At 42.8% G+C, this 14,640-nt stretch overlaps 2 protein-coding genes across 6 annotated transcripts in view; one reads left to right on the top strand and one right to left on the bottom strand.

The window, feature by feature from the left end:
• Positions 1-203: 203 nt before the first annotated feature.
• dram2a (DNA-damage regulated autophagy modulator 2a) lies at positions 204-4,762 on the top strand. 3 transcript variants are annotated; one of them, XM_029719708.1, is made up of 8 exons: positions 204-294; positions 584-742; positions 1,187-1,254; positions 2,341-2,483; positions 2,863-3,040; positions 3,380-3,456; positions 3,849-3,941; positions 4,182-4,762. In XM_029719708.1, exons 2-8 carry the CDS (start codon positions 612-614, stop codon positions 4,302-4,304), a joined length of 813 nt encoding a protein of 270 aa, XP_029575568.1. In that variant the 5' UTR covers positions 204-294; positions 584-611; the 3' UTR covers positions 4,305-4,762. The 3 variants fall into 3 exon arrangements, with proteins under 3 accessions (XP_029575568.1, XP_029575566.1, XP_029575567.1); XM_029719706.1 differs by having other exon boundaries at positions 569-742; XM_029719707.1 differs by having other exon boundaries at positions 212-294; positions 607-742.
• A 103-nt stretch (positions 4,763-4,865) lies between these two features.
• Positions 4,866-14,640, bottom strand: part of LOC115166061 (DENN domain-containing protein 2D) — a 35,651-nt gene continuing 25,876 nt past the window's right edge. For all 3 annotated transcript variants that reach the window (XM_029719701.1, XM_029719700.1, XM_029719703.1), the window contains 7 exons: positions 14,068-14,208; positions 8,881-9,029; positions 7,735-7,906; positions 6,355-6,405; positions 6,109-6,190; positions 5,429-5,677; positions 4,866-5,231 (listed from right to left, as the gene is read on the bottom strand). In XM_029719701.1, the coding sequence (XP_029575561.1) occupies positions 5,164-5,231; positions 5,429-5,677; positions 6,109-6,190; positions 6,355-6,405; positions 7,735-7,906; positions 8,881-9,029; positions 14,068-14,208 (912 nt within the window). In that variant the 3' untranslated portion in view covers positions 4,866-5,163. The remainder of the gene's footprint in view (positions 5,232-5,428; positions 5,678-6,108; positions 6,191-6,354; positions 6,406-7,734; positions 7,907-8,880; positions 9,030-14,067; positions 14,209-14,640) is intronic.

Below are 14,640 nucleotides of genomic sequence, written 5' to 3'. Positions count from 1 at the left end.
GGTTTTAGGCTGCGCAAAGAACAGCAGACTAGTCACAAGTCCTGTTTGAGGGGAGGGGTGTGTCTGAGTTCTTAGACTGTCTGTATGGAACAGACAAACACATTTTCTCGCTCTCTCACACACACAGTTCTGTTCTCTTCATCTCCCATCAAAGCAGTTTCCCAACTGACTAATAAAAGCAGGGTTTCACAGAGACCGACCAACTTTTCTCACGCTTGAAACCCCGTGTCTATCTAGAGCTATACTGCTCTTGCTGCGTTGAATGGCGTCCTGAGTCTCGCTCTGCCTACTACTGTGAGTGATACCACCATTGAGATTATGTGCTGTGATTGTATGAAAACAGTGGGACTGAATGGTTGTATGGTGTCAGTATTGGGTTAGTGCATGTAGTAGGATGTAGAAATCGGTTCGGTTGAGAAAGCGTGGGTTTTTAAGACGATGTGATTTGTATAGCGGTTGTGATTGTGTGTGTGGCCTTTTGAACAGGAGGTTGACTTAGTGATTAATAGTGGAATTTGGAGTTTGCACATGATTATGTGATCTGTGTATTCACTTGTGCATGTGTTAGGGACTGCTCTGACAGGACCCCTTCCTCCCCTGTCCCAGGGAGTATGTGGTGGTTCCAGAGGGGGGTATGTGCCCTCCCTGCAGCCCTGGTCACCTGGTCCTTAGCCACCTTCGTTGTCAGTTATGTCACCGCTGTGCTGCTGGGCCACGTCGACCTACTAGTGCCCTACATCAGGTACTGGACCAGGGCCTGCCAACCTGTGTGTGTGTGTGTGTGTAGGGCAAATCTTAACTTCCACTTAGTCATGCATTGATGTCAATTGAAGTTGGGATTCGCTCCTATGAGAGGAAGATGATGCTTTTGGACAGTGCACCACAGTCGAGACAACTTCTGGTTTGTGCTATAAATAATTACAGGATGATTCCAATAGCTTTCAATACCAAAAGGTTTGAACAACGCAAAAAAAACGTTTGCCCAGTAATGAAAAGTTGCTGGTTCGAATCCCCGAGCCGACCTAGGTGATAATTCTGACAAGGTGCTCTTGAACAAGGCACTTGACCCTAATTGCTCCAGTAAATCACTCTGGATAAGAGTCTCTGCTAAATGACTAAAATGTAAAAAATGTTGCCCTTTTGGCCCTGTGTATAACAGAGATGATTGTGGTGTGTTTCCTTACAGTGATGCCAGCGCCGTGGTTCCCGAACGCTGTGTCTTTGGGTTCATGCTGAGCATCTCTTCCTTTTTAGGTAAAACAAAATGGACACACCATATCAGGTATAACAGTTAAGTGGTCCCAAAATAAAAGGGGAATGCAAACTCCTTTCACTAATATTTTCAGCCACTAAATTCTAAAGTGGGTGACAGTTTGCAGGAGGGATATGTCTCCTCTGTGACCGCTCAAACACAGACTTGATTGTATTCCAGGGAATTGTCATGGAGAAAGAGTGCCTTTGAATGTCAGCCAATGAAATGACTGCTGCATACAAATCTAGTTTCATGGATGTTATTTGTGAAGCAAAAAGTATGTGTTGGCCCTGTCAGACCTAGCAGGGGATTGTGGAGGAATTAGTGTGATCGATGTGGCTTCGTTGTTAAATCAGTTAAGGGGGGGGGGGGGTTTGTCAGTGGTTCACACATTAAAGACCAAGTAAGAATCACTTAAGTTCATATTCTGTTAACTCCTACCCAAATAATGTTGTTGAATCATCCTCTGGTCGTATTTGTGGTAAAAATTAAATTGTAAAAAAATAAACTCCACCTCAGACAGTTTAAAAAATGCTTGCCATTTCCTCATGAGCTGGCCAATCAGTGGACTACTCGCATACATTTTATTCATGACTCATACGCCCACACCATTCCAACACAATCTGCTTTTGAACATACTTAAAGATGACGATGTTGAAATCGCTCCGCCATTTCCTGGTTGCAAAAATTTTACTTTGTGACAAAGCAAGCAAGTAGAGTGTAGAAATCATTTTACCATTAACACGCTGTGAAATATATTTTCCATAACCAGCTGTCTGAGCTGGTGTACAAAGCCGAAAGTAAATTACGCAAAAACGAAACTTAAGAACAGGAAGCATAGAAATAGCACACAGAACAGATATATTGCTTCTTAGACTTGCTTTCAATTAATGAGATCAAATTCACATGTTATAGGTCAGGTCACCCAAAAAGTTACTTATTTCAGCTTTAATTGCCATTTTTGGGAAGGAAACCTTTCATTGATAAAATATTACCAATTACAATCTGGAAACACTGGACAGTTACTTTAAAACACACACTTCCCATTAATCTTGTGTCCATCCCTCTATATTTGGTTGACCCTGTAGGTGTAGCCACTGTCTATGTGCGATACAAGCATGTCCAGGCTCTGGCACTAGGGGGCGAGCTTAAACTGCATCGACTTAACTGTGCTGGCATGGTCCTGGGTATCATGAGCTCAGTGGGCATGTGCGTCGTCGCCAACTTCCAGGTACATACAGCATTGCCTACCCCACTTTTCCATTATAACTATCCTCTTATATAAATACCCAATTCCAAATCAACCCCTACCACCTATAAGCAATAATTTGGCAATATTGCTTACACTTATCAAACCCTCTCAGATCTAGCATGGGGGTAAGGACTGGTCGATTTGGAATTTGACGAAAGATACAGCTGTCAGTGTTGAGAAGGAACACACATTTCAGTGTCCTCAACTCTTCACTGTTCTCCGAATGATGATGGGCATATCACCCCCCTCCCCTCTCTTTCTCACCTCTTGAGTCAAAGTCCCTGGATTTTCTTCCTTCTGGAAAGTGTGAAAGCTTGGGTCAGGTATGAAATCCATTGCCACCTTTGCCCTTTTGCAGAAAACCACCATCATGTCAGTGCACCTGCTGGGGGCGGGGCTGACCTTTGGCTGCGGGGCGCTCTACATCCTGGTTCAGACGGGGGTGTCATACCACATGCAGCCTCGCTTCCATGGCCGAGACATCCTGTGGGCGCGCACCGCCATGGGGCTGTGGACAATGGCCAGCGTCATCATCTGTATCTTTCACCATACTAGCCTGACTCTGGAGCACACACAGAGCCGTGTACAAAGGAAAGTTGCAGACATTGACACATTAGAAGGGGATACAACAGTGGGGAACTGAATGGATTTCTGTTGAAAACAGCTGTGGGAAAGCATTGCATTTTGGGGACACTTGGACCACCTGTAGGACCAGTTACACCTGGACTAAAAAGCATGCTCATTGGTTTGGGGAAACCGACTCAGTCCTAGTTTAAAATCTGATACTGTATTGAAGTGTTACGTCTGTCCCTCAATAATATGACTACATCTTCCACTGCTGCAGTTCTAGCCCTTGACCCTTTCCCCTCTCTCAGTGTTTGTGTCGTCAACCATTCTGTTTGATGACCTACCAGGCGTGGACAGAAAAATACGCTGGAGACCAGAAGAAATGGTGGGCAAACATCAGGGTCCTCTACACTGTGATCCTACTAAATACTAAGATTGGAAATAGTGGCTACTAGTTTCTTCTATGTAGAGATTGTTGTCCAGCAGCACCCAAGTACAATGTGAAGTACGTACAAATACATATGAAGCACATAGGAATGCTACTTCCTACTAAAATACTAGAACATGGAGATCCTTTCCTTGTTAATATATTGTCTAATATGGCTCAGCAAGAGACCATAATATCCCTTTGTCCCATATAATTTCCATAACAATGCTACTATGTTGGTTGGTATTTTACAAATTGAACTTAAATCATAGTCTCTATTACCTTTATGTCAAATGTTTGAGTTTGTTTCTAATGGTTTCCTCTGGGGTCAATGATGCCATACCTTGCAGGGTTACACAGCCCATCTGGTTAGTGCTGTGGCTGAGTGGTGTCTGGCCTTCTCCTTTATCTGCTTCTTCCTCACTTACATCCGTGATTTCCAGGTACGGTCTTCCTGCTATCCCTTCTCTCTGCTCACAACCAATGGCAAAGCAAAATAAACACTACCATTGCAATATTTCATTCTCAGATCTGTTTTGTATAACAAATTACAAAATACATTTGTATGAGTAGAGCTGAATGTGATACATTTAATATGTTACAGCTCATTCTCAGTTGTTTCATCAACTAAGGAAGATGGGTTGAATGGCGTCTCAGGTGTATTCATGTTCTTTGCTCCCCAGAAAATCCAGTTGCGGGTACAAGTTGTCATGCAGAGTAATCACTTGTACGACTACGCCCATTACGACGTGAGAGAGCATGCCCACCATGGAGAGCACTCGCCACTGCTGGCTGGGAGCATCTGACTACACTGCCCCCTTCTGTGGCCACACTGCAGTCCCACCCCAGGAAAAGCATCTCTTTGCCCGGAAATTACTTCCCTTCATCTCTTGCTAAATGGAAGGATTGAATAGGTTCGGAACAATAATGCATTTGCCCACGTGATTTGGAGTCTGTAATTTAAGGAAAGGAGGTAAGAGGATGCCATTGGAGACTCAGCACTTCATCGACCGAACAACTGTGTTGTGTTCATTAGGTCACACAATGGAAAATTTGTTTCCTTATTGGACCAGTCCAGGCAGTCCTAATGAACACGAGTAAAGATATTTAGTGGGTCAAAATGTTAATTGAAAGTGTGATGCATCAGCTTTGACTTACGGTCCATGAGTTAGCTTTTTCTATATCTGTATTGTACAGCTTGCTGAAAACATTTCTGGCATTTTACTTTTCTACAAATAAATCTGTTTTTAATGACTTGTCAAAATAGCAATCTTTCCCTGTCTGACCTCTTGTGCATGTATGCACACACGTGCTTATTTGGCAACATCATTCTTGAACCTGACTGAAAAAACACAGGAAAGTAGGCGTAAAGGTTCACATAAAAAGATCTTTAGTCTTTATTAGAATTTTTTTCTGCTTAATCATAGCAAGTTCAGATGGTGACATTTTTGAATCCAACACTCATTCTAACCAGTGGTCTTGTCAACCGTCTATCATACACAGTAGCAACACATAAAATACCCACTGTTACCCCAACACATTAAAAAAACTATAAATACAAATTATTCACTTCCAATATTTACATCTCAAATCTATTTTATCACATCTACAGTAAATCCCTTATATACACAACCATAGCCTCGTTTACAGTGTATTCACAAGATACTATCTCTTCTTTGCCTTCTCTCTTTTCTTCTTTTCCTGGTATTCAACAATCTTTTTGTGGAAAATTCCTGAAAAGACGAGGGGGTGACGATAAATGAGTAAATGAATGATAAGCGAAAAAGAGGCATGTTATCCCCCAAGAACAACCCGGCTTCATTATTAAACTTTAGATATGTTTTCTAACATGTTATATAGCGTTCAAATTCTCATGTTATGCAAGTATGTATTAAAGCTCTCACGCCTCGAGGCGAGTGGGCCTTCTCACCTTGCTGGAGGCTCGCTGGCTGCTGCTGCTCCAACTCTTGGATAAACAGGTCAAACATCTGGGTCTGGAGGAACTTCTTGACAAAGTGCCGCGTGGTCTTGGACTCGATAGCCTTGTAGAAGGCCCTGCTCTGAAACACCCCCGGTTGCCCGCTTCCTTTCCGCGTCACGTATGATGCAAAATGGCCGACAGTCTTCACGAAGAAGGGCAGGAAGGCTTCCGAGACCACCGTGTTCAGCTCCTCCACAGCTGCGTGGGAAATGGTACACACACGTTTAGCCACAGTCCAGGTGGTTTCAACCAAGGTGTGTTATTTGGCTGTGCTCGTGAGCCATAACGTTGACCTTTCACCTTGTGTGCGAACAACCAGTCTCTTATAATGACATGCTAATTTTCCTAAACCTCACATTACTTTGAAAGGATCAAAGAGAGCATAAAACAATCTATATTCAAAGGTTACAGTTAATTCATCAGTATGGCCATCTGCACACCTGAGCAATGCAATCTCTAGAATAAAGAAAGAAAATATCCCATGCAACAGCTCTTTTTCCTCTTGCAAAAACATCTGATAAACCTATTTTCCAATTGTGAAATCAACAAAGCTAAAATGCACATCTTATAAAGCTGTTTTCCGTTTGTTCAGGCATTGGTTTCAAAGGCTGATATCAAAATATACTCACTGGCTTTTTCTTTCCTATTTCTTAGTGCCTGCAGTATTTCATCTTGGAGCTTAGGGGGCAGAATATACTTCTCATCTCCGCTCTATAAAACAGTTACAGTAGTCAATGGTATGACAAAGCAAAACTCCCGTTTCCCTCATAGTATTAAGTGCAAAACAGTACAAATAATAAACTGAATTAATTAAAAAGAGCATTTTTTTAATGCACATTTAGGCCATTGCTCCACTCTCGAGACTACACACTTACTTGAACTAGGAAAGTGTCCCCCTTATCCTCTGACAAGTCCACAACAAGCAGCTGTGTTGGGAAAAACAGAGCCTACAGTCATTATTCCAACACCAATCCATCACTACCAAGACTCTCAAACTTCCCATCCAGTCATTCAGGGGCTTTCTCAATCTTTCCTTGATTCCTCACATCTTCCTCAAAATGCATTGGAGGTCTGAGGCTAGGGACCTTGGACCATCTCCTCCAATACATTGTGAAGGAGGCGAGGAATCAAGGAAATAAATTGAGATAAAGCCAAGGTCTGATCCAGGAACAACCCCTTTGCCCTACCCCCCCGACTCTTCCTGTGCTTTCAGTCAAATAGGATAGCAGACTTCTATCCAGTCTTTTCAGATATATACATGGGGTTTAGGTGTTGTTTCTGGACAGGGCCCCATGTCATTAGTTCTATGTTTGACATTTAACTGGTAATGTGCTAACTTTGTTGTAGTCTCACTATTTATTTTCAAAGCCTAGGGGAGAAGAAGTGTATTGTTTGTGTAGTGTGACAAGGTGAAAACCGTATTTTGTTATGATTTAAGTATGCATTTAACTGTAAGGAAATTAAATAAATCAAATCAAAAATAAATCAAAAGGCCATCCTTCCAAATCTCGTCGACGCAACTATTAGAAGTCACTATTGGATTTTTGTGTTTTAATGTCTGGCTGTTAACACTCACATTTGATTGGGTCCGAGAAGACATGCCATATCCCCTCAGTAGAGGCATTTAACTTTTATTGTTTTGTCCGTGCCTCTTTTCCTACCATCTAGGACAAATGTTTTAGTAGCCTATGCAGTGTTATTGTCCCCCACGATGAAATCGGGGAGGGGACTGTGGATCTGTCTCCGTCCATTCATATCTTAGTCCCACGCGATATCTCTAGACAGCACTTGCACGATTTTGGCGAAACTTGGGTGAATGATGCCATAGAAATCCGGCATTAACAAAATGACACGGATTGGCCTAAGGCAGGGGCTATAGTAATGAACTGAAATGTGCTAGTCACATAACTCAACTGGCCTAAGGGGGGGGCTGCATCATTCGTGGGGGACGACATGTTTACTGTTGCTTTGGGTTTTTTGTATCTTATGTTAGGCATCTTGTTGCAAGTCAGTCAAATGTTCAGAAACCACCTCTGTTTGGAGTTTGACCCATGCAAAAATATGTGATTGGTTTGAAAAGTGGGAAATCATCATTAGAGTTCATCTCGATTCCACCCCTTTTTTATTTATTTTTTATTTATTTTTTTAGAGTTTTCCTGCCGACAACTTCCCAAGGCTTTCGTAACAAACGTGAGCGAAGCCTGTGTGTCGAAGCCAACCTTTCTGTAACATTATCACAGGTGGGGGTGACTCACGTCGCTCTGGTCTGTGACCTGTTCCAGGAGCCGCTTCTGTACTCCCAGCAGGTAGGGGGTGGGGGCCATGACCACGTCAATGAGGATCTCGGGGACGATGGAGATGAAGGTGTGCTGCCAGGTGAAGGGGTAGAGCAGGGCGACCACGGCGTGGATCACCTGGGACAGGGTGCTGAGGAGAGACAGAAGTTAGACGTATTCAGTGCGTCTATGTGTCAGGGGAACCAGTTCAAGGACCAGAACCGAAAACAAAAGTCACCCATACTGTTCCAGAACCAAACTGTCATTTAAAAAGCATGAGAACCGGTTAACGTTATTTTAAAGTTCCAAGCATTTTTTTCTAGTCCCACAAAAAAAAAACACAACAAAGCACTTATGCAGAGCCCTCTGTCACTCAGAAATGTATTCCAGTGTCTGCCTGTGTGCTCTTAGGCTACCTGCCCCTCCCCATCCAAAGCATAGGCTACTATACTGACGTTAAGAGCATGATTCAGAAGATAGATTTTTTGATTAGCTTGAGATGAATGGATTAACTTTTTCAAAGCTAGTTAAGGATACCATAGGCCTAGATAAGTTAAGGATACCATAGGCCTAGATATCGCGTTTCACGTTGGAAACAAAAAAAATGTAAGACAAGCACGCTTGTTAGCTAGCTAGCTCAAAGGACATTCAAAGTTCCTCCATAAAAGCCTCTCCTCCTATGTAGAATTCACTGATTGGTGAAGTAATTTAATGAGCTAAATGTAAAACAAAAAGCTTTATCACAGGTTTAAAAAATGAACGATATAAACCAGTACTTTGAGGGTTTGAACCGGTTCACTACTTTATTTCGCTGGTCGGAACAGTGCAACGGAACGACAAAAATTGAGGTTCTGTTTAAAATGAAACCAAAATTATTTTTCAAACCCCTGGTATGTGTGTCACTGTGTGAACAATGAACTTCTGATACCCCCTTGAAGCTTCTCATTGTGATTTTAGGTTTTTATTTCTGAGTGGTCCTCAACGTGTAATCAGCATCTCGTTTCATATTCATATGCAATGACGTTTTTATAATAGGCTCCCATTGACAGAGTTGATGCTTTCGTCTCAGACGACTATGTTGATTTGACTAGTAAGTAATAGCCTGCGTGTCTGTGCGTGCAGTACCTGAGCTCCTCCGCTATGAAGACGATGCGTCGCTCCATAACAGCGGCAGCGAACACGAGCAGAACCTCCTCGTCCGTCAAGCAGCGAAAGAGTGTGCGGAAGTCCACATGCTCTAGCCATGAGTCCAACGGCCGCGTCAGACTGATGATCTGGATGGGAGAGAGTCAATTCTTATCTACACGTCACCATTGTTACCAAGATGTTATGTACATGTCCCCAACATGTCAAGAACATGTTATGTACAGTAAATGATACCACCGTCACCAACTTGTTATATACACTAAAGCAATACAAAGTTGATTTACTAACGGATTTAATTTCCTGAAAATTGAGGCAAGCGAGCAGGGAAAATAATTGACCCCATGGATATTTTAGCCTCTTAATAAGGTTGGCTTAACTCTTGGTATAATGGCTAAGGTTTTGGAATGGCAGACACAGGGACCAGGGTATGAGTCCCGGTCGGCATTGCACCCTAATTAACTACAACAGCATCAGAAGTGGGATAGCGCCATTGAAAGTATTTGAGACAGTTTATTTTTCAGAGGCATAGTTCAGCCTATATTTTTCAGAATGTGTGTGCTTGCTAAAATATATAGCAGTTAAACTAAAGTAATCAGACCTAAACATACAGATAATATACAGCAACCACTAAACAAATAGTGTGCGTGGGGGTTAACTGGGGAAAAAAGGGGCCTGAAAAATGGAATGTTGCAGGATAGGATTGGAACATCTCACCTCAGTAATACCTCCTATTTCAATGCAGTGTGTGTGTGTGTGTAATTATGACAACTTCCGGAGGACGTCCTTCAACCTATCAGAGCTCTTGCAGCATGAACAGAGAGCGAGAGGATGGAGACAAAATGGGCATGGCATTCACCACACTATAAATAATTTCAAGTGAAAACCCAAAGTTGGGGAACCCTGCTCTATGAAGACCCTTGTCTTCCCAGCTTAGCATTGATGTTCCTCTTTTCATGTTGGCTCTGTGTGTCACCAGCTTTATTCCAGGAAAATAGGATGTTTCCTTTTCATTTCAGTAAATGCATCTTCAACTGATGGCATTGTGTCTTCTTTTTCACTAGCTGTGTGTGTTCCTTGTCTTGCTCTGTGTCCGACTAGCTTTGTGCATCTTGTTAGTGTTGTCTCCTCCCTTTAATGTCTCCCTCCCTCTCTAGCGGTGTGCTTATCGTTACTTTTCTGTAGCTTGGAAGGTGAGTACCCTTCACCCAGGGGTGTATTCATTAGTCACACACCATAGCAAAACCTTTTACTTTTTGCAACAGAAACCATTTTTGGTAGGATCCTTCCCGTTCGGTTCCTACTGAATACACCCAGCTCTTCTCTTCTCCTGGCCTGGATGATCACATTAGTGACAGGGTCTGGGTAGGTTTCCACCATAGTGCTTTTCACCTGGCAAGTTGCTCCCCCCCCCCCCCCCACATGTCATGGTCGGGGACCATCCTCAGTGAATTTCATAAAAATAGTGAATCATTTAAAAAGTTATCCTTTTGAGATAATTCTATTCATGTCACCAAATAATTTATTTCAAAAACAAACTGTTTTGCAATGAAGGTCTACAGTAGCCTCAACAGCACTCTGTAGGGTAGCATCAAGGTGTAGCAGGAGGACAACTAGCTTCTGTCCTCTTCTGGGCACATTGACTTCAATACAAAACCTAGGAGGCTCATAGTTCTCACCCCCTTCCATAGACTTACACAGTAATTATGACAACTTCCGGAGGACATCCTCCAACCTATCAGAGCTCTTGCAACGATGTTAGGATGAAACAGTCAACATAGCTTCAGCGTGTAAATCAGCTCGAAAGATGTGTCGGCATCGATTAATTGTCTCTGGCCCCCTCCCAGTTAGGGGGAGTGATGAGCTCTACAGCAGAGTCTCACAACTCAATCGCTGGTTGAAAACTGTTTTCTGCCCCTCCCAAAAGATAGAATTTGTAGATAATTGGCCCTCTTTCTGGGACTCACCCACAAACAGGACCAAGCCTGGCCTGTTGAGGAGTGACGGACTCCATCCTAGCTGGAGGGGTGCTCTCATCTTATCTACGAACATAGACAGGGCTCTAACTCCCTTAGCTCCATAATGAAATAGGGTGCAGGCCAGGCAGCAGGCTGTTAGCCAGCCTGCCAGCTTAGTGGAGTCTGCCACTAGCACAGTCAGTGTAGTCAGCTCAGCTATCCCCATTGAGAACGTGTCTGTGCCTCGATCTAGGTTGGGCAAAATTAAAGATGGCGGTGTTCGCTTTAGCAATCTCACTAGTATAAAGACCTCCTCCATCCCTGCCATTATTGAGAGATTGTGATACCTCACATCTCAAAATAGGACTACTTAATGTTAGATCCCTCACTTCAAAGGCAGTTATTGTCAATGAACTAATCACTGATCATAATTTTGATGTCATTGGCCTGACTGAAACATGGCTTAAGCCTGATGAATTTACTGTGTTAAATGAGGCCTCACCCCCTGGTTATACTAGTGACCATATCCCCCGCGCATCCCGCAAAGGCGGAGGTGTTGCTAACATTTATGATAGCAAATTTAAATTTACCAATAAAAAAAACAAACAACGTTTTCGTCTTTTGAGCTTCTAGTCATGAAATCTATGCAGCCTACTCAATCACTTTTTATAGCTACTGTTTACAGGCCTCCTGGGCCATATGCAGCGTTCCTCACTGAGTTCCCTGAATTCCTATCGGACCTTGTAGTCATCGCAGATAATACTCACATTTTTGGTGACTTTAATATTCACATGGAAAAGTCCACAGACCCATTCCAAAAGGCTTTCGGAGCCATCATCGACTCAGTGGGTTTTGTCCAACATGTCTCTGGACCTACTCACTGCCACAGTCATACTCTGGACCTAGTTTTGTCCCATGGAATAAATGTTGTGGATCTTACTGTTTTTCCTCATAATCCTGGACTATCGGACCACCATTTTATTACGTTCGCAATCGCAACAAATAATCTGCTTAGACCCCGACCAAGAAGTATTAAAAGTCGTGCTATAAATTCTCAGACAACCCAAAGATTCCTTGATGCCCTTCCAGACTCCCTCTGCCTACCCAAGGACGTCAGAGGACAAAAATCAGTTAACCACCTAACCGAGGAACTCAATTTAACCTTGCGCAATACCCTAGATGCAGTTGCACCCCTAAAAACTAAAAACATTTGTCATAAGAAACTAGCTCCCTGGTATACAGAAAATACACGAGCTCTGAAGCAAGCTTCCAGAAAATTGGAATGGAAATGGCGCCACACCAAACTGGAAGTCTTCCGACTAGCTTGGAAAGACAGTACCGTGCAGTATCGAAGAGCCCTCACTGCTGCTCGATCATCCTATTTTTCCAACTTAATTGAGGAAAATAAGAACAATCCGAAATTTATTTTTGATACTGTCGCAAAGTTAACTAAAAAGCAGCATTCCCCAAGAGAGGATGGCTCTCACTTCAGCAGTGATGAATTCATGAACTTCTTTGAGGAAAAGATCATGATCATTAGAAAGCAAATTACGGACTCCTCTTTAAATCTGCGTATTCCTCCAAAGCTCCGTTGTCCTGAGTCTGCACAACTCTGCCAGGACCTAGGATCAAGGGAGACACTAAAGTGTTTTAGTACTATATCTCTTGACACAATGATGAAAATAATCATGGCCTCTAAACCTTCAAGCTGCATACTGGACCCTATTCCAACTAAACTACTGAAAGAGCTGCTTTCTGTGCTTGGCCCTCCTATGTTGAACATAATAAACGGCTCTCTATCCACCGGATGTGTACCAAACTCACTAAAAGTGGCAGTAATAAAGCCTCTTGAAAAAGCCAAATCTTGACCCAGAAATTATAAAAAACTATCGGCCTATATCGATACTTCCATTCCTCTCAAACATTTTAGAAAAAGCTGTTGCGCAGCAACTCACTGCCTTCCTGAAGACAAACAATGTACACAAAACGCTTCAGTCTGGTTTTAGACCCCATCATAGCACTGAGACTGCACTTATGAAGGTGGTAAATGACCTTTTAATGACGTCAGACCGAGGTTCTGCGTCTGTCCTCATGCTCCTAGATCTTAGTGCTGCTTTTGATACCATCGATCACCACATTCTTTTGGAGAGATTGGAAACCCAAATCGGTCTACATGGACAAGTTCTGGCCTGGTTTAGGTCTTACCTGTCAGAAAGATATCAGTTTGTCTCTGTGAATGCTAGCTAGTTTAGCCTACTCAAAACAACCGTCTCAAACAGAGGGTTGCCATGTTAGCTAGCTGGCTATAACTATCCAACACCGGTCAAGGTTAGCTTTTGGTTTTACTAATTTATTGCCACTGGGGCCCACCGGTCTAACTGCTAAACTGCTTACTGACTCACTGTAATGAATGATTGTACCGGGTTTACTAACATGCTGTGCATTGAAGTCGACAAGCGAAGGAATAAGGTGAGGAGGAGAGCGTGTAGATGCGAGAAGTAATACAACGTGGCTGCTATGAAAGTGAACTGTGTTTACGTGTAATCAGGGGTGTATTCATTCTGTTGATTTTGTTATAACGTTTCTTAAACGTAAGCAAATAAAATGAAACTGGGATAAACATACCCAAATTTGTCCAATAGAAACTCTCGTTTGCAACTGTTGGACTAATGATTACACCCTAGATCAGCTAGATGCAGGCAAGAGTGTGAAAGGCGGTATTGAATGTGTCACTGTCCATGTGTCACTGTCGGTCACCTCAAATCTCTCTCTGGACTTGTGTGCACCTACTGTACGTTCTAAACTTTCATTCATAGGCTAGGTTGTAGCAACCTCATGATGGATATAGGGAAAATTAGAGCATCATGTACTTGCTTAAACCTATCGATGTTACATTGAACTGGGTGAATGGAATATGAATAACAGTCATCCAACATGCTGTAACAGAAATAAGGCCATGCTCATAATAAAAAAATTATCGTCCTCCCTCATCTTAAATGAAACCGACCGCTACTGCTATCAACGTGGATGTTTCTCAACTCTTGGAACTGTGTGCTGGTTTTCATGACATCTAATTATAACCAATTATTCCAATCCTAGCATTTTGCTACAGTGTTCCCAAATGAATATGACCCAGGTCTCAAGGAACAGCATGTCATTGTGCTATGCCAACTTAGCCATGTGGCTACATCGGACACATCAGGGTGCTAACCTCAGTGCCTTTGTCGGGGATGAAGCTCTTGATCTTGACTGTGTTGCCTGGGGCGGGGAACGCCGCCTCCCTCAGGCTTTGCATGAACGGGTAGATCATCGCCATGGAGATCTGGCGCCGCTTCTCCACCTCGTCAAAGATCTGCGTTAGAAAAGACAGGAATAATCCAACTCTGATATCATCATGTGATTTTGCACCACTGGAATAAAATAATTAGCCTACACAATTTCCTGGGTGACCTTTTTCAAGACAGAGACTGACAAACCCCAATAAATGGTGTAGCAGTAATAAGTATATGATGAACTGTGGGGCTTAGTATTTCCAGTAGCCTAAGGGACAGTTTGGTGGTGGTGATGCGTGTCAATATTCACTTCACAAGACTTGGGGCACCACTGAAAGGCAGCAAATTATGAACAAAACAAATACAGCGACTTGGATCACAGACAGGGGCTAATGATAAAGGGCCACTAAGGGAGAGAAGGTATGAACTGTGCTGCAAATAGGGCATTTCAAAACCCAAAGACCAGTCTAAGAGGCTCATACTCGATGCAGAGTAATTTGCTAGTACCATAA

The sequence above is a fragment of the Salmo trutta genome, chromosome 28, assembly GCF_901001165.1.
Source record: "Salmo trutta chromosome 28, fSalTru1.1, whole genome shotgun sequence".
Taxonomy (NCBI): Eukaryota; Metazoa; Chordata; class Actinopteri; order Salmoniformes; family Salmonidae; genus Salmo; species Salmo trutta.
Note: the sequence above shows the minus strand (reverse complement) of the source record. Positions and strands in the feature narration are given on the sequence as shown.

What these genes read in the sequence shown, in the direction of transcription:
- dram2a (XM_029719708.1), top strand. Translation starts at nt 612, where the DNA reads ATGTGGTGGTTCCAGAGGGGGGTATGTGCCCTCCCTGCAGCCCTGGTC. An exon ending in AATGGCCAGCGTCATCATCT is followed by an intron (nt 3,041 to 3,379) that starts GTATCTTTCACC and finishes CCCCTCTCTCAG; the next exon opens with TGTTTGTGTCGTCAACCATT. An exon ending in CTTACATCCGTGATTTCCAG is followed by an intron (nt 3,942 to 4,181) that starts GTACGGTCTTCC and finishes TTTGCTCCCCAG; the next exon opens with AAAATCCAGTTGCGGGTACA.